The sequence below is a fragment of the Capricornis sumatraensis genome, chromosome 3 (assembly GCF_032405125.1).
Source record: "Capricornis sumatraensis isolate serow.1 chromosome 3, serow.2, whole genome shotgun sequence".
NCBI classification, from domain to species: Eukaryota; Metazoa; Chordata; class Mammalia; order Artiodactyla; family Bovidae; genus Capricornis; species Capricornis sumatraensis.
In genome coordinates, this window is record NC_091071.1 from 15,685,228 (window position 1) to 15,707,446 (window position 22,219).

Below are 22,219 nucleotides of genomic sequence, written 5' to 3' on the forward strand. Positions count from 1 at the left end.
ACTGTAGCCCCGTGGACAGGCTCCTTTGTCCATGAGATTTCCCAGGCAAGAATACTGGAGTGGGTGCCATTTCCTTCTCCAGGGGATCTTCCTGACCCAGGGATCAAACCCGTATCTCCTGACTTGGTAGGCAAGTTTCTTTACCACTGAATCACCTGGGAAGCTGCCTAGAGGTGGAGAAAAAAAAGAAATGAGAACCAGCTGCGAGGGCCCTTTAAATCCCAAGCCCCACCCCTGAGCCTGCTCTGTCGGGAAGTGATCCCCAGGGCTGGGTGGCTGGAGTTTCCCCGAACTGAGGAGTCTGTTGCAGCCAAGCCACACTTCTGGATGTAAGTACTTCATAAAGGCCCCAAATCCCCAAACCAGTGAGTGGGACCTTGTGGCCCTCAAGTCCCTCTCCAGCTCTGTTGTGCCTTCTTGAGGCTTCAGCTGGGGCAAGTGGTCCCTGAACCAGAACTAGAAGATGGATTGCGGCTTAGCCTCGGGAGGGTTTGCTTTCCTTTTTTTTTTTTTTCTGGCTTCTGAAGTAAAGGTAGATCAACTTGTCACCTTGCCAACACCCCCAGACCCGAAATCTCAGGCCTTTCAGACCTCCAGCTCCCCCATCAGCAGTAGGGGCAGAGGAAACCTAAGGGATCCATGTAGAATCCCTCCTGCAGTGAGATTGGTCCCTGCTAGATTTATCTTGCCTGTCCCCTTAAGCTCTTAGAATTTTTTTTTTTTCCTCCGTTGAGATTCCTCAGCTCTGCAGACATCAGTGTGTTCTCCTCTGCCCTGCTCAGGGCTGTGTCAGTTGTGGGCCTTGCAGATCACTTGAGAAATCATTGGCAGAGTAATCTTAAGGAAGGCTCGATTTCCGGAAGACACGGAGTTTGCTGAGCAAGGCTCTGTTTGGTTTTTGTTTTTGACGGGGCGGGGGACGGGGTGACCAAAGTGAAAGGAAGCTCTATTTTTGGACCCACTGGCCTGTAATTCTGGGGATCTTAAAAGCACAGAGGGTTGGGCAGGGGCCGGGTAGTAGAAGCAGGTTGTGCCCTCTTTGCTCCATATCCGGGTAGGCCCCTAGATTTTATGGGGAGGAGGGCTGGCAGTCAGTAGGGTGCCAACTGACTCCCAGAAGCTTCTGCATGTTGCCACCCTTAGCACACAGGACACCCGACCTGCCCTGGGGGCGAGGCTTTCTGGGCAGGGCAGCTCTTGAAAGCCATGAGCATGTAGGGCAGCCACCTTGAATGGCTACTCGGGCCTCCTTGTTGGGTGCTGCCTTCCTAGGTTGCAGAGAATACCTTTGAACTGCACTGGCACTATCTCCTGAAGAGTACCCAGCCCCACCCAGGTCCCGAAGTCCTGACTCTAGAATCTTTCTGACATTTTTGCATGAGAAGCCACACTACTTCCTGGTTTGGCGGCTCTACAGACATAGTGGGCTGCAGTCCATGGGGTCTCTCAGAGTTGGACACAACTCAATGACTTCACTTTCACTTTTCACTTTCATGCATTGGAGAAGGAAATGGCAACCCACTCCAGTGTTCTTGTCTGGAGAATCCCAGGGATGGCGGAGCCTGGTGGGCTGCTGTCTGTGGGGTCGCACAGAGTCGGACACGACTGAAGCGACTTAGCAGCAGCAGCAGCAGCAGACATAGTACCTGGGGTGGAATTCTGGCTCCATCCCTTGATCACTGTGCAATTCTGAGCAAATTCTTTAAATTCTAGGGTGGTGCTTTTTTTTTTTTTTTTTTTTGAGGTGGGGGGAAGTTGCTCAGTCATGTCCAACTCTTTGTGAGTCTGTGGACTGTAGCCTACCAGGCTCCTCCGCCCATGGAATTTTCCAGGCAAGAGCACTGGAGTGGGTTGCCATTTCCTTCTCCAGGGAAATCTTGCTGACCCAGGGATCGAACCCAGGTCTCCTGCATTGCAGACAGATGCTTTACCGTCTGAGCCACCATCTCTTGATCACTGTGTGATTCTGAGCAAATTCTTTAACTTCTAGGTTCTTAGGATTAAATGAGTTAATTAAAAGCACTTAGCACAATACCAGGCCCAGATTAAGTTATTAATGAGTAGGAGCTGTTACAGGGGGAGGTGAGAGGCATTTCCCACAGATAGAAATTCCAGAACCTTGCTCCAGGAAACCTTGTGAAAGTGTTGGTCATTCACTCGTGTCCAACTCTTTGTGACCCCTTGGATTGTAGCCAGGCTTCTCTGTCCGTGGGATTTCCTAGAAACCGTAGTCCATGGGTATGGGGTGAGGCCTGGGAATCAAGATGACCAGCTGAGTCCTATGATTGGGCAATTTTAGCAAACGTTGATCTGGATCAGGGGTTCTGAAGCCTGGTTCCTGGCTCACTTCCAATCTAGCTGATCTTTGCTGTCAATGATTGGCATTAATTGGTGACATCTGGGAGTTCTTTTAGTCACTGAGTTGTATCTGACTCTCTGCAGTTCAATGGAGCCCACCAGGCTCCTCTGTTCACGGGATTTCCCAGGCAGGAATACTGGAGTGGGTTGCCATTTCCTTCTCCAGGGGATCATCCCGACCCAGGGATGGAACCCGGGTCTCCAGCGTTACAGGCGGATTCCTTACCCCTGAGCCACCAGGGAAGCCCGCATCTGGGAGGCAGGATAGAAACAGGATCAGCATCAGCCTGAGCTGGCAGAGCTGTTCTGACCCCGGAACAAGCTGCTGCTCCCCAAAAGTGGCCCAGCGGGGCTGGAGCTCAGAGAAGACTTTCCTCGGAAGAAAAATTTCCTAAAAACTTTGCTGCTACTAAAGAAGTGGCTTACGTGAGACAAATCCTCAAGAATTTCCACTCTAGTCCCCTAAAACAGGAAATAATCTCCCTAAATAGGGAAGCTGTTTGGTAAAAACAGCCTCTCTGCAGTCCCTGAGTAATGCGATTCTTGAATTATCTAAACAAAGACTAGAATGTTTAAAGTCAGTGAAGGGAAGCTGCAAAGATGAGTTCTGTTTGTGCTTGAGTTCTCTGTGTTTTTTCCTAAACCTAAGCTTGATAGAGGGCTTCCGTGGTGGCTCAGTGGTAAAGAATCTACCTTCAAAGCAGGAGACGCAGGTTTGATACCTGGGTCTGGAAGATCCCTTGGAGAAGGAAATGGCTACCTGCTCCATATTCTTGCCAGGAGAATCTCATGGACAGAGGAGTCTCACAGGGTACAGTCCATTAGGTCGCAAAAAGAGTTGGGCACGACATAGCAACTAAACAACAAATCCATTCCAAACAAACCCTGATAGAGGTGGGGGCGGTGGGTACCAAGGCTGGCTCCACCCTTTCCTCCAACCTCAGGCTTGGTACTTGGTGCGTTGGCTGGGGGGCTACTTGGACCTGGGGGTGAGGGGCTGGGAAAATACATGAAACTTTCTGTATTTGAGGAACAGTTTGCCATCTGGATTCACCTTCCTCCTCCTAGCCACGCTTCGTCCATTAGACATAATCCAGTCATTAACCTCTTTAACCCCAGGAAGCAGTCAGTTTTATTCCCACTTCAGTCTAGGACAGTAAGGCTCAGAGGCTAGCAAGTGGCCCAAGATCCTATTGGCAGAGACAGACCTCAGTCCATTCTGTATATTAGAGTCAATGGAAGAGCTTTTATATATAGCAATGCTTGGACCCCACCCCTGACCAGTTAAATCGATCACCAGAGATGAGTGGTTTTAAGAAATACCCAGGTGATTCTAATGTACAGTCAGGCAGGGTTGAGAGGCTGTTATAGAGCAGAGCTGCTCATACTTTATGCCCAAATCTTTGTGGATCTAATTCAAGAGCTGACTGATTCAGCAACTGACAGGTCAGGAGAAACCAAGATGCCACGTTATTAACAAGCTTCCAGGTGATGCTGTTGCTCCTGTTCGCTGCAGCCCCATACCTCATGTGGCTAGTCGACCAGGCATCTGCTATTTAAGATTCACAGCTATTCACAGTTGACCCTGAAAATTGGACCTGTAATGACTCATTTATTAAATTTTCCTTTAGCATGTTTACTTGAGCCAAAAGGGGTCAAGAAATTACCTCTTAACTGGAGGATAAAGCCAGCTTCTCACAGGCTGTTTCATGTTATGCTAGGGCAACACTTGCCTCTCCTCCCTTTGTCTATGGGATGCAGCTTGGGGAGACTGGTCTCTGAGACTTTGGGTGAAAGTGACTGGTTCTGGCGGGAGCCTCATGAGACATGAGGGTCAGTGTGATCAGGCCAGTCTGGACATGTACCCAGAGAGCAGCCTAGGGCACAGATTTCGGAAGCAGACACTGAAAGGAAGTCTCAGTGAATTTAGGAAGTTGGGACCAAACTCGGGGCTGGGCAGGACTTTCTAAAGTTCAACATAAAATTGTCTTCTGAGGGCCCTGGTATATTGAAAGTAAAATGCTCTGACTGTACACGTCATCTGGCAAACCACAAAAGCCTATATTTGATACACAAACATGCTGACTTAGGTGGTTTCTCTGGATTCCTGAGAGACCCTCTGAGGCTCACGTCGACTTCTGGGGATGGCAAGATGGAAAAGGCAAAGCCTGTTTTGTAGGGGGTGGAGTGTTTTAGTTTCTGCATTGGTGGCTCTGCAGCATGCAGGATCTTAGTTCCCCAACCAGGGATCCACCCATGCCCCCTGCATTGGGAGCACAGAGGCTTAAGCACTGGACTGCCAGGGAAGGCCTCAAAGCCTGTTCTTGGGTGAACTTAGGTGGAAGGCACAGCTTTGGGGCTGAGGAGGTGGTTGACCAAGGAGGTGAGACAGTACCAGCGAGGTCCTGGTACTGAAACAAGAGTAGTTGACAAGGGCTTGGCCTTGAAACAAGACAGGAACCCAGCCTGATTAGCTTCAAGGATGATTCTCAGCTGAGTCACTGAGCTGGGCGAGGCTTTCGGCCCCCCTAACTGGGCCCAACTGGGGTAACAGATGGTGGAGAGGCCTCAGCTGCAGGGGGTGAGGGATCGTCCAAAGGAGCCTAGGGAGGCTGTTCCTAGAGCCTGCTTCCCAGCCTTGTGTGGCCTTCTAGAATTCAAGTCTTGTGGGGCCTCCCAGAGCCCTGTGCTCCCCTCTGCTTGTAACCCTAGCCCTCCCTCTCCCCCATCTGGCTTTCTGACCAGGCTTCCACTGTGCAGAGAACCAGGAAGAGGCTTCACTAGGTTGTCAGATGCCCCTTGGCTATTCTAGGCCCACAGCTGGGGTGTGGCCCACAAAAACCTGTCACCTTCCTGATCAGTAAACAAGTTTAAAGACATGCTGGGTGGGATAAGGGACCTATGGTGCTAGATCACATCCTCCAACCGGTTAGGGAGGCTGGGCCTCAGCTGCAAGCCAGACAGTGTTTCTCAGAGCCAGGCTGTATTCCAAGTGCTTGATAATAAACTCCATTCTCATAGACTTGGGCTGATGCCCTATCCATCCTGAGTCCAAAGTCCAGGACATGGGAATAGGGCGGGCAAATGACTTGTCTAAGATCACCCATCCACAGTAAGGCTTAGAACCAAGATCCAGGCAGTCCTAGCCAGGGGAGGGGGGATGCTTTTGTGGGGCCCTGTCTCAGGGAATGGAAGCGCAGCTGAGCAGGATGGTCAGTAGAGAAGGGAAGCAAAGGCCCAGGTAAGAGTGGGGAGAGCAGAAAGCCCACACTGGGTTTTTCACACACTACCTGAAATCAACAGAAGAGGGAGCTCTGATGTTAGAAAAGTTAAGGGTAATCAACCTGGCAAACAGCCAACAGAAAAGTATCAAGATCAAATCCCATACAAAGTTGCAAGAAAAAGAATGAGGAGCAGAGAATCATAGCCCTCCCGATATAGAAAGTGTACCAAGAAAACAGATGAAAACTGTAACCTTTGAAAATGAAGTAAGACATTAGAACATTGGGCTTCCCTGGTGGCTCAGCTGGTAAAGAATCTGCCTGCAATGCAGGAGACCTGGGTTTGATCCCTGGGTTGGAAAGATACCCTGGAGAAGGGAACGACTCCCCACTCTAGTATACCGGCCTGGAGAATTCCATGGACTGTATAGTCCATGGGGTTGCAAAGAGTAGGGCACGACTGAGCGACTTTCACTTTCACTTCACCAGGCAAGAAAGTGGCAAGTCAGAATTGTAAGTGGCAGTCTGGCTGAATTCATGCCCCTAGCACTGCACTGCATGCCCTGGAGAGACATAGGACCAGGTATTCCATCAGGATGAGAATCTAATGGTGCCAGTGACTTGTGTGGCCTTGAACGACTCATCCTCCCTACCTAGGATTCCGTTACTTAGAACTACACTGTCTATCTAATATGGGGATCAACTAGCCACATATGATTGATAAAACTTTAGGACACTCTCACCTTCTGAGATGACCCATATTCTGTCTTTGGAGTGTGTTTCTCTCCAAATAAATCCACTTCTTTAAAAAAAAATTAGTTTCTTAGTCACGCTGCCACATTTCAAGAGTTTGGTAGCCACGAGCAGTCAGTCCAAAGACCGCACTGATTATTTCTATCATTGTAGAAGGTTCTATTAGATGATGCTGAGTTGGAATTTTTTTTTTTTTTTGGCTGCGCTGGGTCTTCACTGCTGCCCCTGGGCTTCCTCTAGTTGTGGTGAGTGGGGGCTACTCACTGTTGGGGAGCACGGGCTCTAGGCACACAGGCTTCAGTAGCTGCTGCGCACCGGCTCAGTTGTGGCTCAATTGCTCCACAGCATGTGGGATCTTCCCTGACCAGGGATTGAATCCATGTGCCCTGAATTGGCAGGTGAATTCTTTACCACTGGACCACCAGGCAAGTCCTGGAAGGTTTTAAACAGGAGCCACGCAGGTGATGTGAGTGCATTGGCACAGGTATAAGACAACAGGGAGTGGTGGGGGTTGTGGTTAAGCAGGACAGCTTGTGACCCATCTAAAGAGCTCAGCAGCTACTTGGTGCTCACCAGTTTGTCACGTGGGAATGTAGGGCCTGGCTCCTGATTCATCAAGAGAAGCAGGAATCGGGAATTTATAAAAACTTACAATTTTCTGAACTGAAGAAATTTTGCAGATTGTGTGGATCAAGTAAAAACCCTTGGGCCTCACCTTCATCTCATAATTTTGTGGCTCCTGCCTCTGTTTCCTGTGTCAAGCCACTTTCCCTTCCTCCTCCTCACTTCCCATTTCTTTCTCACCCAGGTTGAAAGCTATATGCATGGTGGAGTAGATGGGTTCCACTCCTTTTTTGGTTGTGGCTTCAAAAATGTTGGACTGCGACTTCCCTGGTGGTCCAGTAGTTAAGACTCGTCACTTCCAATGCAAGGGGCGCAAGTTCGATCCTTGGTCGGGGAACTAAGATCTTGCATGCTGCACAATGTGGCCAAAATTTTTTTTAAGTTGGACCACAAGTCTCAGAGGGCAAGGGTTTGAATTCCCTAGTAAATTTGATTCCTTTTGTGTGATTCCAGGGGACATGTCCAAAGTTCAAGGCATGCTGGAGACAGGACTGGGGTTTAGGTAGGCGGTGTGACATTCCTGAACAGATTGAGCACTGGATGTAACCACCCAGGATTCAGAAGCAGGTAGGGTGGGGGTGGATGGAGTATTCCTTTACTCCCTTTCTCCTTCCCACCCACCCCTACCTGTGATGGCAGGGAGTCATGGGTGGCAGCAGACCGGAGAGAAGTGGGGAGGAAGGGACTAGAATACTTTGGTGTTGCTAATCCGGCATCAGTTCCATCAGGGGTCCCTTCCTTGAGAGGTGGCTCATATCTGAACAGTTCATCAGGTTTGCCTACCATGCAAATATTCTCAGGGTGTGGGCTAATGTTTGCATACAGCTGGGGCCCTCAGGATCCCCTGAAATAAAGGAGCCTGCCCCCTGGAGGATCCAGGGAGCTCCTGAGAGCCTCTGCCCCCTGCCCCTGTTGGGGGGAAATCCCCACAGCTCCACCAGAGGCTGACCACGTTTCCCAGCTCAGTACTTTGCCTCCTCCACACTGGGGGTTGTACACTGGGGAAGTTTTGATCCGAAGCTGCCTCCAGGGGAGTTCCCTGGTGGTCCAGTGGTTTGGACTTCGTGCTTTCACTGTCATGAACCCGTGTTCTATCTCTGGTGGGGGAATTAAGATCCCACAAGCTGCGCCGCGTAGGAAGCTTGGGGGAGGTAAAGTTGATGGGAATGAGGGGAAAGAGTTGGTAGAAAGCCGTAGGCTTCTGTGGTTAACTGCATCAAGCATCTCTCACCAGAGATGAGGTCTGGATGGCCTGCCCTGGGTGGGAAGAAAGGAATAAGTGGGTGGGGGTTGGTAAAGGATGGAATAACCTGAGTTGAAGGAAGAAGGGCCCATTCCCCTATCACCCCAGGCAGTCTTTACGTCAGCCTCATCCCAGGCCCCCCGGACTCACCTTTGGTCTTCTGCCCACCTCTGTGTCACTCTGCTGCCCTGGGCTCAGGAGTCACCATGGCGATGGAAGAGTCCATCATCCGCATCCCGCCATACCACTACATCCACGTGCTAGACCAGAACAGCAATGTGTCCCGCGTGGAGGTCGGGCCGAAGACTTACATCCGGCAGGACAATGAGAGGTGGGTGGCCAGCACTGGGCCTTGGGGACACCTGGGGCCAAGGAGGGCCTGGGAGTCTGGCTAGCATGATGATCCGTCTCCTCCTTCCCATTCCCGAGCAAGACTGGCAGGGGCTCGGGTCACAGGAAGCTGTCTCTCCCTTTTGGTGCCTCCTTTGGGACTAGGGATGGGGGTCTGAGTCCTCACGCTGCTTCTCACCTCCAACAGGATCCTGTTCACTCCCGTGCGCATGGTGACGGTCCCCCCACGGCACTACTGCATGGTGGCCAACCCAGTGGCCCGGGACGCCCAGGGCACCGTGCTGTTTGACATCACAGGACAAGTGCGGCTCCGCCACGCGGACCTAGAGATCCGGCTGGCCCAGGATCCCTTCCCCCTGTTCCCAGGGGAGGTGCTGGAGAAGGTACCTGGCTCACCTTCCCCGTACCCACTCTCTTGTGTCCTGCCACCTTGACCTGGGGCTCAGTGCTGCTTTCTGGAGGGAAAACAAATTGGGGTGGTGGGAGGGGGTGGGGATGGTAGGGGACACTTGCTGGTTCTCACCGGGACAGAATTGACCGGATGCCCCCTCCCTCACCTTCCCCAAATAACCTTCCTCTCCACATGCCCATGTCAGACCTTTGAGAGCTCGGCCTATCTCACCACCTAACCTTCCAGGCTCCGGAGCCTGCCTGAAGCTCCTGGCCAGTCTGGCACTCAGTGACTTGTGCCGAGAGTAAGCATTTTATTCCCTCAGAGTCTCAGGCGCCAGTGGGCTGGGACAGCAGTGGTGGACCAGGTGAGGCCCAGGCGCCTGTGGTCACTCCCTGGGAAGGCATCGCAGACCTGAAGTACCAGCTAGGCCCTCGTCCGTGTTGCCCTTTGGCCCTGGGTCTGAGAGTGAGGACACCTTCATTTCTGCAACATTTCTTGACCTTCACTTCCCTCAGGAGTCCCCTCTACTAAACAGTGCTGTGGCTTCTCTTCTGCACTGGGTCTGGTGACCGTGAAGCAACCTTGAAAACAAAGCCTCATGCTTCATATATGCCCGTCAGAGCAGTGTAGACCTTCCCACCTCCCATTCCTGAGCGCCCCAGTGCACACTGGGCCATGAGATATTCACCTACTCAGCTTCCCTGATGTTTCTCCCACAATGCCCAGCAAGCCCTCTACCCAGTCTCCCACCTGGATTTCTAGTTCTAAACAGGATCTGAGCACTTCTGCAGAGGAAAGCATGTCCTTGGTCCTCAGCCGTGGCATCAACTCCATCTTAACTCTTGGCTCTGTCACCCCCGTCTCAGCTCTTCAGGCCAGATGGCTCTGGGACCACCGCTATCTCGTATATTCCACTTGGAGTCGTCTTTGGGGATGTGGAGAGATTGATGCTGTGGACTCTGACCTTGAGGGTCCCAGTTGGCCTCCAGGGGTCACAGCGCTGAGTACCCAATGACTCCTCCCTGCTTCCCCTGTTAGGACATCACCCCGCTGCAGGTGGTTCTACCCAACACCGCCCTCCATCTTAAGGCGCTACTGGATTTTGAGGATAAGAATGGACAGAAGGTGGTAGCAGGGGATGAGTGGCTATTTGAAGGACCTGGTGAGTGTTTTCCTGTCCAGCCGGGTTTGGGGTCAGAAGCTTCCTCCCTTCTCATTAGGGCCCTGATATCTTCTGACCTTCAAACCCCACCTCCCCCATCTTGCCTTCCCAGGCACATATATCCCCCAGAAGGAGGTGGAAGTCATCGAGATCATTCAGGCCACGGTCATCAAGCAGAACCAGGCCCTGAGGCTGAGGGCTCGCAAGGAATGCTTAGACAGGGATGGCAAGGAGCGGGTGACAGGTGGAGTCTTGAAGTGTTCACAGGGCTAAGGGCGGGCTGATCCTTGACTGCGGGGGTAAGTGGGGGAGGTTGGGGACTGGCCACCTGTAGCCTGGAGGAAGTGCTTCCCTGGTATCTCTTGTCAGCTGTTGGGGGCTGCCACATGCTACTTCCCCGACTAACCTGGCCCGGATCCTGTTGACATGGCTTTCCCTTCCTCCAAATCTGTCGTGAGCTGGGTCTGTCTCTAGACCAACAAAGCAGGTGTTTATATTGTTGCTGTGCCTGTGCGTGCTCAGTCCTGACTCTTTGCGACCCCATGGACTGTAGCCCGACAGGCACCTCAGTCCGTGGGATTGTTCCAGGCAAGAATTCTGGAGTGGGTTGCCATTTCCTCCTCCAGGGGATCTGCCCGACCCAGGGATTGAACCCAGGTCTCCTGCACTGCAGGCAGATTCTTTACCTCTTGAGCCACTGGGACTTCCTGTGTTTATATGCAACTAGCAATTGTTTGACAGACCTGTTGTATTAAACAAAACAAAGTCTTAACAAAGGCTGTGCTTACTGAGCCAGGTGTGGTTCAAATGTTTTACAGACCGCAATTCCCTTAGGTCTTCCTGCAACCCTGAGGCACCACAGGTCCCATTTTCCAGATGACAAAACTGAGGCCTGGGTTTATGGCCAGAAAGAGCCAGGCTGGAACTTGTGCCCAGCACTCTTGCTTCTCCAGTAGGCTGAACGACCTCTAAGCTGTAATGTGGCAGTTCTGCCCATTTTGTGTTTGTCGCCCAGTTGTGCCCAACTCTTTGTGACCCCTTGGACTGTAGCCTGCCAGGCTCCTCTGTCCATGGAATACTCTAGGCAAGAACACTGGAGTGGGTAGCCATTCCCTTCTCCTGGGGACCTTCCTGATCCAGGGATGGAACCTGGGTCTCCTGTATTGCAGGTGGATTCTTTACTCTCTGAGCCACCAGGGAAGCCCTTCTGCCCATTTTAGGGGAAGAAAAAAAGGCTGGTCTCTGGAGCTTAGAGAAGGCCTACAGGGTACTGCCATAGCAACAATTTGGATGCTTGGAAGGCCTTTTTTTTTTTTTTAATCTCTCTGAGGCAGGGGTTGCTTTTCCTCTGGCCTCAAAAAAGGAAATGAAGGACTCTGTCAGGCCCTTGAGCCTGGGAGCAATGACCTCAAAGTGGTGTGTGAAGCCCTGCAGGTACCCTTTATCTAGGCTGCGGGAAGGGGCAGCTGGGGAGCAGGCTGGGTGACTTTTGACCTTTGCCTCTCCTCCCCGGCCCAGGAGAGGAATGGCTGGTCCGCTCCGTGGGTGCGTATCTCCCAGCAGTGTTTGAGGAGGTTCTGGATGTGGTGGATGCTGTGATCCTTACGGAAAAGGTCTGTGTTCTGGGGGACCCTGGGTGGGAGATTCTCGGAGGGGCAAAGAACTGTGCGAGAAAATAAGATCACCTGAGGAGTATCCTGGGTCACTGGAAAGGGTTTAAGAAATCCTCCTGGGTTGGTAGACACTGTGACTCAGACCTGAAGCATTTAGTGACCAGTGGGGTTCCCAGATCCCCCAAGGAAGTTAGTCGGAGGTAGGTTTACTGAAACCCCCCTACCCCTTGACATCTTGCTCTCCAGACAGCCCTGCACCTTCGAGCTCGGCAGAACTTCCGAGACGTGAGAGGGGTGAGCCGCCGCACTGGGGAGGAGTGGCTGGTGACCGTGCAGGACACGGAGGCCCACGTGCCAGATGTCTACGAGGAGGTGATGGGGGTTGTGTCCGTCACCACCTTGGGCCCCCACAACTACTGTGTGATTCTCGACCCAGTCGGACCAGACGGCAAGAACCAGCTGGGGCAAAAGCTTGTGTTCAAGGTAAGTGCCTGCCCCTCACCCAGAGGGGAATGGCCTTGAGGCCCTGGACCCTTGTCCCTTCCCTCCTCCCACCCCAGGTAGACATTCTAGAAACATCAAGCTGGTTTCGGCTCCCTCTGTGCACACTTGTCTCTCTCTTGAGAATACAGTGTCACTGATCTTCCTGGCAATCCCTGACCTCAGGTTACCCACAGTCTCTCCTGGGAGCGCCTCCCTGACCCTGGTGAATGCAGACCCAGAAACTCTCTCTCATATTTCATGTCTCTCTCTTCTGGAAGCTTTGTCATCCTGCGTCAGACAAATCTCTTGGTTTACCCTTCTCCCCATCCTCTGCCTCAGCCCTTCTCTGAACTATGTGGGACTACCAGAGCTGGGCTGGCCTCTCCTATGACAGTCACAGATATTTGGGGCTTTGTGAGGGGCATGGTCTCTGTTGTGCTCAGTTCTGCTGTTGTGCCATGAAAGCAGTGTAGATTGTTTTTTTTTTTTTTTTTTTAAATCAGAGGATAATTGCTTTACAGTATTGTGTGGCGTAGACATCTTGTAAGTGAACCAGTGCTGCTGTGTTCCTGTAACATTTTATTTGCAAAAACAGGCAGAAAGAATAGAAACAATTCAAATGTCCATCAGTTGATGCATAACTGAAAAATATGGTATATCCATTCAGTGGCATGTCAATCAAAAGGATAAGATAATCTTTCTGGGGTGGTGGACATTCATGTTCTTGAGAGAATTCAAAAAGGTAAAAATCAAAACTGAGGTTCTAATATGTCCTACAACGTGGATAAACTTGAAAGCATTATGCTAGGCAACAGAAGCCAGGCATAAAAAGACCACTTATTGTATGATTCCATTTATATGAAATGTCCCGAGTAGGTAGACCCACGTATAGTGGTTGGGGTGGGGATGGGCAGTAACTACTACTGAATCCAGGGTTTCTTTTCAGGATGATAATGTTCCGGGATCAGGGAGTCGTGTTGTTGGGCAACTCTGGATATCCCAAAGCAACTGAATTGTATACTTTAAATATCTGTATTTTATAATATGGGCTTCCCAGGTGGCGCTAGTGGTAAATAATCCACCTGTCAGTGCAGGAGATATAGGAGAAATGGGTTCAGTCCCTGGGCTGGGAAGATCCCGTGGAGAAGGGCATGGCAACCCACTCCAATATTCTTGCCTAGAGAATTCCATGGACAGAGGAGCCTGGCAGGCTACAGTCTATACAGTTGCAGAGTCAGCCATGACTGAAGAGACTTAGCACATGGGCATGTTTTATAATATGTGAGGTTTATCTCAAATATATATTTATATTGTATTAAAAAATAGCAGGCCAAAAAAAAAAATAGCAGGCCAGATTTGGTCCAAAGGTCAGAGATCGGAAACTCTGTACTATACCACCCTAAGGGAATAAAGTGTGAGAGAAATAAGGCAATAATAGGTTAATTCTTAACTATTGAGCTTGTGAGAACCCAGACCTTGACACTTCACAGAATCTTTCCAGGGCAGGTTTGACCACATCTACAGGGATTTGTGAGGAGTCTCAGTCTAAATAAATGATCTTCTGTATGAAGAGGGGGTGGGTAGGAACTTTGGCGGGGGTGCTGCTGGGGCTTCTGTCCTCAGCAGAAGCCCACGATCACCCAGGGCTGAGGGAGGAACCATCAGAGGGCTCCACAGTCCTGGGAGGTGACGGCTCCTGACTCCACTTCTCCCTACCAGGGAGAGCAGTCTTTCTTCCTCCAGCCCGGGGAGAAGCTGGAACGAGGCATCCAGAATGTATACGTGCTGTCAGAGCAGCAGGGGCTGCTGCTGAGGGCCCTGCAGCCCCTGGAGGAGGGGGAGGGCAAGGAGAAAGTCTCCCACCAGGCTGGGGACCGCTGGCTCATCCGTGGACCCCTGGAGTATGTGCCGCCCGCCAAGGTGGAGGTGGTGGAAGAACGTCAGGCCATCCCACTGGATGAGAACGAGGGCATCTACGTGCAGGATGTCAAGACCGGAAGGGTAACTGTGGAGGGGTGGGCGCTGTCACTGCCGGGTGGGTGTGGTGGCGGCTGGTCTGGGCGAGTGGATGATGCGGATGGGGAGGTGTGCAGTGGAGGGGACAGAAGAGCTCCACGGCATTGCTGGCAGCATCTGAGCCAGCTGGCTGCAAAATACCAGCGTGTTTTCTGGAGTTCTTGCCTTCCCTTTGCCTTAAATGGTTGTTGAGTCGTTCAGTCATGTCCGACTCTTGAGACTCCATGGACTGTCGCCCATCATGGCTCCTCTGGCCCTGGGATTTCCCAGGCAAGAAGACTGGAGCAGGGGATCGTCCCGACCCAGGGATCAAACCCACATCTCCTGCATGGCAGGTGGATTTGTTACCACTGAGTCGCCAGGGAAGTCCCTGTCTTAGTTAACTTTAAATATTAGCATTCCTGAGCAAGAAGATGAACCAGATTTGAGGATGGGGACTCAACCCCTAAGGCATCTAGACCTGGCCTCGGGCATGAAGGTCTGACTGGGATGCAGAGGACCAGTAAGACCCCACCTGCCTCACATACCCTTTTCCTGGTGGAATCCCTCCTCTTTGCCTGTCACCTAAACCTTGATCTTGGTTTGACCGAGGACCACATCTCCAGCCTCTTTTAGAACTCCAACCTACAAGTAGAGTTCAGAATCCCAGGAAATGTTAGTGTGTGTGAACTATTTCCTCGGGTTGCATCTGTCCCTGGGGTGCCCTCCAAGCTGCCCTGTGAAGGAAAATTCGAGAACAAATCGGAACATACCATATACCAAATTCTTGGCACTAGACCTTTAAGATATCATTCATTCCTCAACCCTACCCTCCATTTTGCAGATAAGGAGCTGAGAGACATGGGGTGGCGAGGGGAGTCGGGGCAGATAGCTGCCCAAGATGACCAAGCTCGCAGAGCGCGAACTTGAATTCAGCCTCCTTCCAGAGGCCACGTTTAACCAGGATGCTGCCCTGCCTCCTGGATCACTTACGCTTTAGGGCTGCCGTGTGGGTCTCTTTCCATCTTCCCTTTGCTGGTGACATCCCTCCTCATCTTCCAGGTGCGAGCTGTGATTGGGAGCACCTACATGCTGACCCAGGACGAAGTCCTGTGGGAGAAGGAGCTGCCTCCAGGGGTGGAGGAGCTGCTGAACAAGGGGCAGGACCCTCTGGCTGACAGGGGTGAGAAGGAGACATCCAAGACCCCTAAGCTCTCCACTCCCCGGAATAAGACCCGCGTGGTCAGCTACCGCGTGCCACACAATGCTGCGGTGCAGGTGTATGACTACCGAGAGAAGAAAGCCCGGTGAGCAGTCACCTGGGTGGCTGTGCCATCAGGGGGCTGTGGCGGGAGGGTTTCTCCAGGCTTCTGACCCTGCTCTCTCTGCAGTGTGGTCTTTGGGCCAGAGCTGGTGTTGCTGGGTCCCGAAGAGCAGTTTACAGTGTTGTCCCTCTCGGCTGGGCGGCCCAAGCGTCCCCATGCCCGCCGCACGCTCTGCCTGCTTCTGGGGCCCGACTTCTTCACCGACGTCATCACCATCGAGACAGCAGACCATGCCAGGCTCCAGCTGCAGCTTGCCTACAACTGGTAAGGGGCCCCCGGGGGGCACCCTGAGGAGGAGAGATGCCTTCTCAAGTGCTGAGCCCACAATCGGGGTGGAGCACCCGGCTCTATGCTGTGGTCAAGGGGCAAACCAAGGGGTTCATGCAAATGCAGTCTGATGCCAGAGGGGAACGACAGGGAAGATGTGGGCTCACTTGGAGCATGATTTGGAGGGACGTGGGTGGAAGACACTCACCAGCTAAACTCCCAGTGGGAATTCAGCCAAACAGGGTTTTAAAAAGACTGTGTATGTCTCTGTGTGTGCTGGGACAATCAGGTGGTCAAGAGCAAGTGCTCTGAGGCCAACAGGTATACCACTTGCTAGCCATGGGCTGGGCCAGCACTGGGTGCTTTCCACAGGTTCCCAGTCTGTAAAATAACAGCATAACCGTCAATCTCATGGGGCTGTGGACAGGATGCTATGAGAACTAGAACAGTGAACCATCTGTAGTTAAAGCTCAAATGGCAGTGATGAGAGTTAAGGGAGAGAAAAGTCAGACCCAGAAGCAGTGCTTGACAACTCCCATGCACACCCTCACCTCTTGGCTGAGTGCCTGGGACATGACAAGGGCAGCTAGCTGGACACTGGCATCTTTGGGGGCACTGCAATATGACAAACTGAGGGTGCCTGGTCCTGGGAGCCATACCACCTGGGTTCAACTTTCTGGCTTGGGAGGACCTGCTGTATGGCTTAGAGTCTGTCACTTAACCTCTCTGGACCTCAGTTTCCTTGTCTAAAAAATAAAAATTCCCACTGAATAGGGTGGTTGAGCGAATGAAATGGAAACGTGTAAGTTTCTTAGGACTTTACCTGATACACAGCAGATGCTAATTAGCATTCTCTGTCGTGAGACCCTGCCTAAACCACAGAAGGTGGGTGTCAATGTCCTTTTTTGAAGACGAGAGAGTTGTCTTTGCTCACAGGCACTTCGAGCTGAGGGACCGGAAGGACCCCCAAGAGACGGCCAAGCTTTTCTCAGTGCCTGACTTCGTGGGTGACGCCTGCAAGGCCATCGCATCTCGGGTGCGGGGGGCCGTGGCCTCCGTCACCTTTGACGACTTCCATAAGAACTCGGCCCGCATCATTCGCACTGCTGTCTTTGGCTTTGAGACCCAGGAAACCAAGGGGCCTGACAGCATGGCTCTGCCCCAGCCCCGGGACCGGGCCGTCTTTCCCCAGAACGGGCTGGTGGTCAGCAGTGTGGATGTGCAGTCGGTGGAGCCCGTGGACCAGAGGACCCGGGATGCCCTGCAGCGCAGTGTCCAGCTGGCCATCGAGATCACCACCAACTCCCAGGAGGCAGCTGCCAAGTGAGTGAGGCCTAGGGCCTGGCTGACCATGATGCCCACAGTGGGCCCCACTCCTCACAAGTCCCTGCCTCTTGCCCACTGCCAGGACCCCAGTGACATGGCGCCCCTGGTGGTCAGCCTGCTGTCCCCCTTACCAGCAGATAGCCTGGGCCACTGAAAGTGGAATAGACGCTATCTCTGCTTCTGTGCCTTCTCACCTTGCTGGTGCTGGAACCCAGATTCGTTTCTGCAGCCTTCCAGGCACTCTGGGGTCCAGCCCTGCTTCCCCCATCCTCACCTTCTGCCTTCTCCCAGGGCTCATGTGCTCCAGGCCCATAGCTCCTTTCTGTTCCTCAAGGTGGGAACTCGGCTGTGCATTTAAGGCCTTCTGCACTGGCAGCAATGCTTCCTCTGCCCAGAGTGGTTCTGCACTTGAGGGCAGCTTCCTCCTCTGGCCCCAGAGCTCACCTACCCCAGCTGAAGCAGTGCCCTCTTTGCCCAGTCATGTTATTGTAGCACCCATTTTTCAAAGAGCTTGTCACTATCTGAAATCATCTTGGTTCACTTGTTTTTTCCCCCCACTGGAAGGTACGTCGTGCGAAAGCAGGGTCGTGGCTATGTGCCATTGCTAGAACCGCCCCTGGTTCACGTAACATCCATGCTGCTTTTTCATTTGCATGTTGAGGGCCTCTCCTAGGCCAGTGCTCCCGGCCCTGGGAGGCCCCACTCCCAGCGTCTTACCTGTCCCTTCTCCCACCCAGGCACGAGGCTCAGAGACTAGAACAAGAAGCCCGCGGCCGGCTTGAGAGACAGAAGATCTTAGACCAATCGGAAGCTGAGAAAGCTCGCAGAGAACTCTTGGAGCTGGAGGCTCTGAGGTGGGGTGGAGAACTGGCAGAAAAGATGGCAGAGGGTCTTGGAAGAGCAGCTGATGGGGGGGAGTGTATGTGTGCGTGTGTGTTCATTCATGCTGCGATAGCACAAGTCAAGGGTAGAGGAGGGTGTGGCTGGGCTTCCTCCGGGGCCTCCCTGACTTCTCTGCACTGCCCTCAGCACCGCGGTGGAGAGCACCGGGACCGCCAAGGCGGAGGCCGAGTCCCGAGCTGAGGCAGCGCGCATCGAGGGAGAAGGCGCTGTGCTCCAGGCCAAGCTCAAGGCAGAGGCCTTGGCCATTGAGACGGTGCGTGGGGGAGATGCCTGTGAAAGGGTGTGGCCTTGGGGTCTGGAAGAGGACCGGTCTCTGCAGCCATGTGGGACACCAAGTGCCCTAACAGAAAGCCCCATCCAAGTGTGTTGTGGTTTGTGAAGTCCTTTTCCTGTTTCCATTCACCTAATACCTGCTTTGAAGGTAAGGATAAGAATTGCCCATCTTACAGATGCATGTTCCCATACTGGTCAGCTTTCTGCTAGGTATGTTGTATTTTTACAGGCAAGATCTTGAAATTCCATTGTGGTTAGGAATTCTCTCCATTTTACAGAGGGAACTGAGTCTTGGATTAAGGAGTTCCCAGGGGTCAAAAGAAGAGGGCAGCAGAGGCTAAGTGGACGTGAATTGGAGCAAGCTCCGGGAGATAGTGAAGGACAGGGAAGCCTGGCATGCTGCAGTCCATGGCATCACACACACAGTCAGACACCACTTTGCGACTGAACATACACAAAGGGGTCCCTAGTTAAAAAGTGGCATAGCCAGGGTTCACCCCTAACTGATAAACCCCTGTTCCATCCTTTCCATCCGAGGTCCCTCAGGCTATCTGGCTAGGTGACTTGCTAGATACATCCAGGGGCCACCCGATCAAAAGAATGCTGGGTTTTCCCTTTCCAGGAAGCCGAACTTGAGCGAGTAAAGAAAGTGCGAGAGCTGGAGCTGGTCTACGCCCGGGCCCAGCTGGAGCTGGAAGTGAGCAAGGCCCAGCAGCTGGCTGAGGTGGAGGTGAAGAAGTTCAAGCAGATGACAGAGGCCCTGGGGCCCAGCACCATCAGGGACCTGGCTGTGGCGGGGCCGGAGATGCAGGTGAGAGTGGGGGAGGGGGTACAGGTGTGGGCGTGTGTGGATGTCTGTGCGTGTGCAGGTGTGTCTTGGCACCATGTTTGGAACCAGGAAGATAGAGCCAGGAATGCAAGTACTTCTAGAGAGATGTCGGGGACAGACAGAGGAGGTGGTGGCTTGGACTCTCTATGTATCCCGTGTTCTGATCCATGTCATTCGAGCATGGGGTCATATTAGGCACCGGACTGGATTCAGTGAGCTCCTGGGAGGGCTGTAAACTGATGAGATGTCAATCCATGACAAGTTGCTTCAAAAGAAGTCAAACAGGGCGATACGGAGAAGGGAGAGGAGAGATTGCAGGTTAGCTGGGTAAGGGGGCGCCCCTCTGAAGAGGGGATACTCAAGTTCTGCACAGTCGATGGGGGCTTCCCAGCAGAGGCTCCAAGGTGCATTTAAGGAACAGAAAGGTCTAGATGGCTGCCACCTGGCAGGTGAAGGGCGGGGAGTGCTGAGCTCCCGGAGGCAGTGGCCAGAGCTTCAAGGTTCCTGAGGCCTGGGAGAGGATGAAACCTTCAGACTCCCCTTAATGGCCCTCACTTGTCACTGAATAGTCCTCTGAGGATGGCTTGGGCAGCAGCTGCAATGTGAGGGCCAAGAACGGGGTAGCCCCCTCCTAGAGAGGCAGCCGAGGGGATGAGAGAAGGGACTAGGGTTTGACTGCGTTTTCACCCGCCTCTTGCTCCTTCCAGGTAAAGCTGCTGCAGAGCCTGGGCCTAAAATCCACCCTCATCACCGATGGTTCCACGCCCATCAACCTCTTCAACACAGCCTTGGGTTTGCTGGGGCTCGGGGCTGAGGCCCAGCCCCCAGCCAAGAAACCCACCGGGGGCCCCAGCGTCCAAGAGGGCTTGCTTCCCATCTCCACTGCTGCCCCCCTAACTCTTGGAAACAGCCAGGTTGTACCTTAGCTCTGTACTGCGCTGACAAATAAAACGGACACTTCTGGGCATTTAAAACCCTCTTCTGTTACCTTCAGTCTGTTATCACAAGGGAGATTAATGGTGGTGGGGAAGAGCGCCTCCGAAATCGATGGTTACTACAGGCCACCCTCATCTGGAAATGGAGAGGAAATTTAAGACAGGGAGACTAACCCAAAATCAGGCTGATGGGCCTAAAGTCCCTCTCAGCAGCCAGACTGTCCCTACGGCATCAGCTCACCTAGATGCCCGTGGGGGATGATGATGCACAGGTGAGAGCATGAAGGCTGTACCTCTTGGGGTGGCTTCTGCGCCATCTCTTCTAACTACCATTTCCTCCAGGAGCCCAGTTTGGCCAGGGCGTTCTGGAATATTAACCCTCCGTCTGTGGGTGTATCCATCCTAGCTTCCCCACCTCCTGCACTTGGGAGGCTTTATCTGGCGCCACCTGCTGGTCAAACTATGCACCTGAGCATGGTGCTGTGCACCCATCCCTTCTCAGATGGGGGCGTCAGATCTGAGAGGAAGATGGTGCAGTGGGCCTTAGAAACTGGAGCCACCTCCCTGGGCTTCTGATTTGGGTTCTTTGGAGCATCAAGGAGGGGGTGTCCCCTTCTCACCCTCCCCAACGACCGTTTATGAGCTCTTATTTGGGGGAAGGATCCAGGTACAATCAATCTGGGCACACAGGTAGAGGCTGCAAGGTATACCAGCCCTCCTGCACAGGTAGGTCTGTAGGTGCCAGGCCTGCCTGGTCTCTGCTGAGGAAGCAAAAAGATGCCTAGGTAGAGAAGCTTGGGTGTCTAGCTGTACAACAAGAGAACCCAACTTCCCTGATCTTTTCTTCATTTGTGAAATGAGCCAGCATTTCCCCTACTGAGCAGTTAGTCACTCAGTTGTGTCTGACTCTTTGAGACCCCATGGACTGTAGCCCACCAGGTTCCTCCATCCATGGAATTCTCCAGGCAAGAATACTGGAGTGGGTAACCATTCCCTTCTCCAGGGCATCTTCCCAAACCAGGGATCGAACTGGAGTCCCTGCATTGCAAGGAGATTCTTTATGATGCTTTTTTTTTTTTTTTTTTAGGGTCTTATTCCTTTCCCCTCACTGGGCCCTGTCCCATGAGCTCTTGTCTCCTGCCTTGAGTTGTATTGGTCTGAGCTGGTTGGGGCTGGGGCTGTCTGTTAAGCCTATAGCATTTGGTGGTGCTGTCTCGGTCTTGGTAGAACAGGCAAGCAAGTCAGCTCATCCACCCCTCTTTCCTACAAACTCCCTACATCTTCCCTGCTGCTGCTGCTAAGTTGGTTCAGTCGTGTCCAACTCTGTGCGACCCCATAGATGGCAGCCCACCAGGCTCTGCCGTCCCTGGGATTCTCCAGGCAAGAACACTGGAGTGGGTTGCCATTTCCTTCTCCAAATGCATAAAAGTGAAAGTGAAGTCTCTCATTCATATCCGACTCTTCTCGACCCCATGGACTGCAGCCTACCAGGCTGCTCCGTCCATGGGATTTTCCAGGCAAGAGTACTGGAGTGGGTTGCTGTTGCCTTCTCCGCATCTTCCCTGAGGAGAGGCAACTAACTCAAAGCTCTTCATCCAGTACCTGGTACGTGCTGTGTTAACACTGTTTATAGCCAAGGGCCTCTGGGGAGAAGAAACAGCAGAGAAGGTTACCCAAGAAGGGTAAGTTCCTTCCTGTCTTGGCCATGGCACCCGTGGCCACCCCTTGACATTGTCGTTACTAATAACCACACCACCTCTGAAATCAACTCCTCACCTTCCACCAACCATTCCTCTACTCCAGGGTTCAGCGACCTTGATCTCAACCACTTTCTCAATGGGGAACCCCACAGCCTTTTCATTTCAATCTTGCCCAGCCTAGATTTTTGTTGTCTATTCTGTAATTCACTCATTCTCACTCAAATCTTCCTTCAGAAAAGGGAACCCTCCTACATTGTTGGTGGGAATATAAGTTGGTGCAGACAGTATGGAAAACAGTGTGGAAGTTCCTCAGCAAACTAAAACAATTAACATGATCCAGGAATCCCATTCCTGGGCATATATCTGGACAAAACTCTTAATTTGAAAAGATACACACACCCCTATGTCTATAGCAGCATTATTCACAATATCCAAGACCTGGAAGCAACCTAAATGTCCACTGA

General features: G+C 52.5%; 1 protein-coding gene across 2 annotated transcripts; it reads left to right on the plus strand.

Moving 5' to 3' along the window:
• Window positions 1–227: 227 nt before the first annotated feature.
• On the plus strand, window positions 228–20,070 carry MVP (major vault protein). 2 transcript variants are annotated; one of them, XM_068967254.1, is made up of 15 exons: window positions 228–329; window positions 8,398–8,530; window positions 8,738–8,933; window positions 9,983–10,106; window positions 10,219–10,350; window positions 11,625–11,719; window positions 11,966–12,202; window positions 13,922–14,203; window positions 15,260–15,504; window positions 15,589–15,786; window positions 16,726–17,112; window positions 17,853–17,969; window positions 18,145–18,271; window positions 18,914–19,102; window positions 19,828–20,070. In XM_068967254.1, the coding sequence occupies exons 2-15, from the start codon at window positions 8,406–8,408 to the stop codon at window positions 20,044–20,046; spliced, it is 2,673 nt and encodes an 890-aa protein (XP_068823355.1). In that variant the 5' UTR covers window positions 228–329; window positions 8,398–8,405; the 3' UTR covers window positions 20,047–20,070. The 2 variants fall into 2 exon arrangements, with proteins under 2 accessions (XP_068823355.1, XP_068823356.1); XM_068967255.1 differs by lacking the exon at window positions 228–329 and adding an exon at window positions 7,423–7,523.
• The last annotated feature ends 2,149 nt before the right edge of the window (window positions 20,071–22,219 follow it).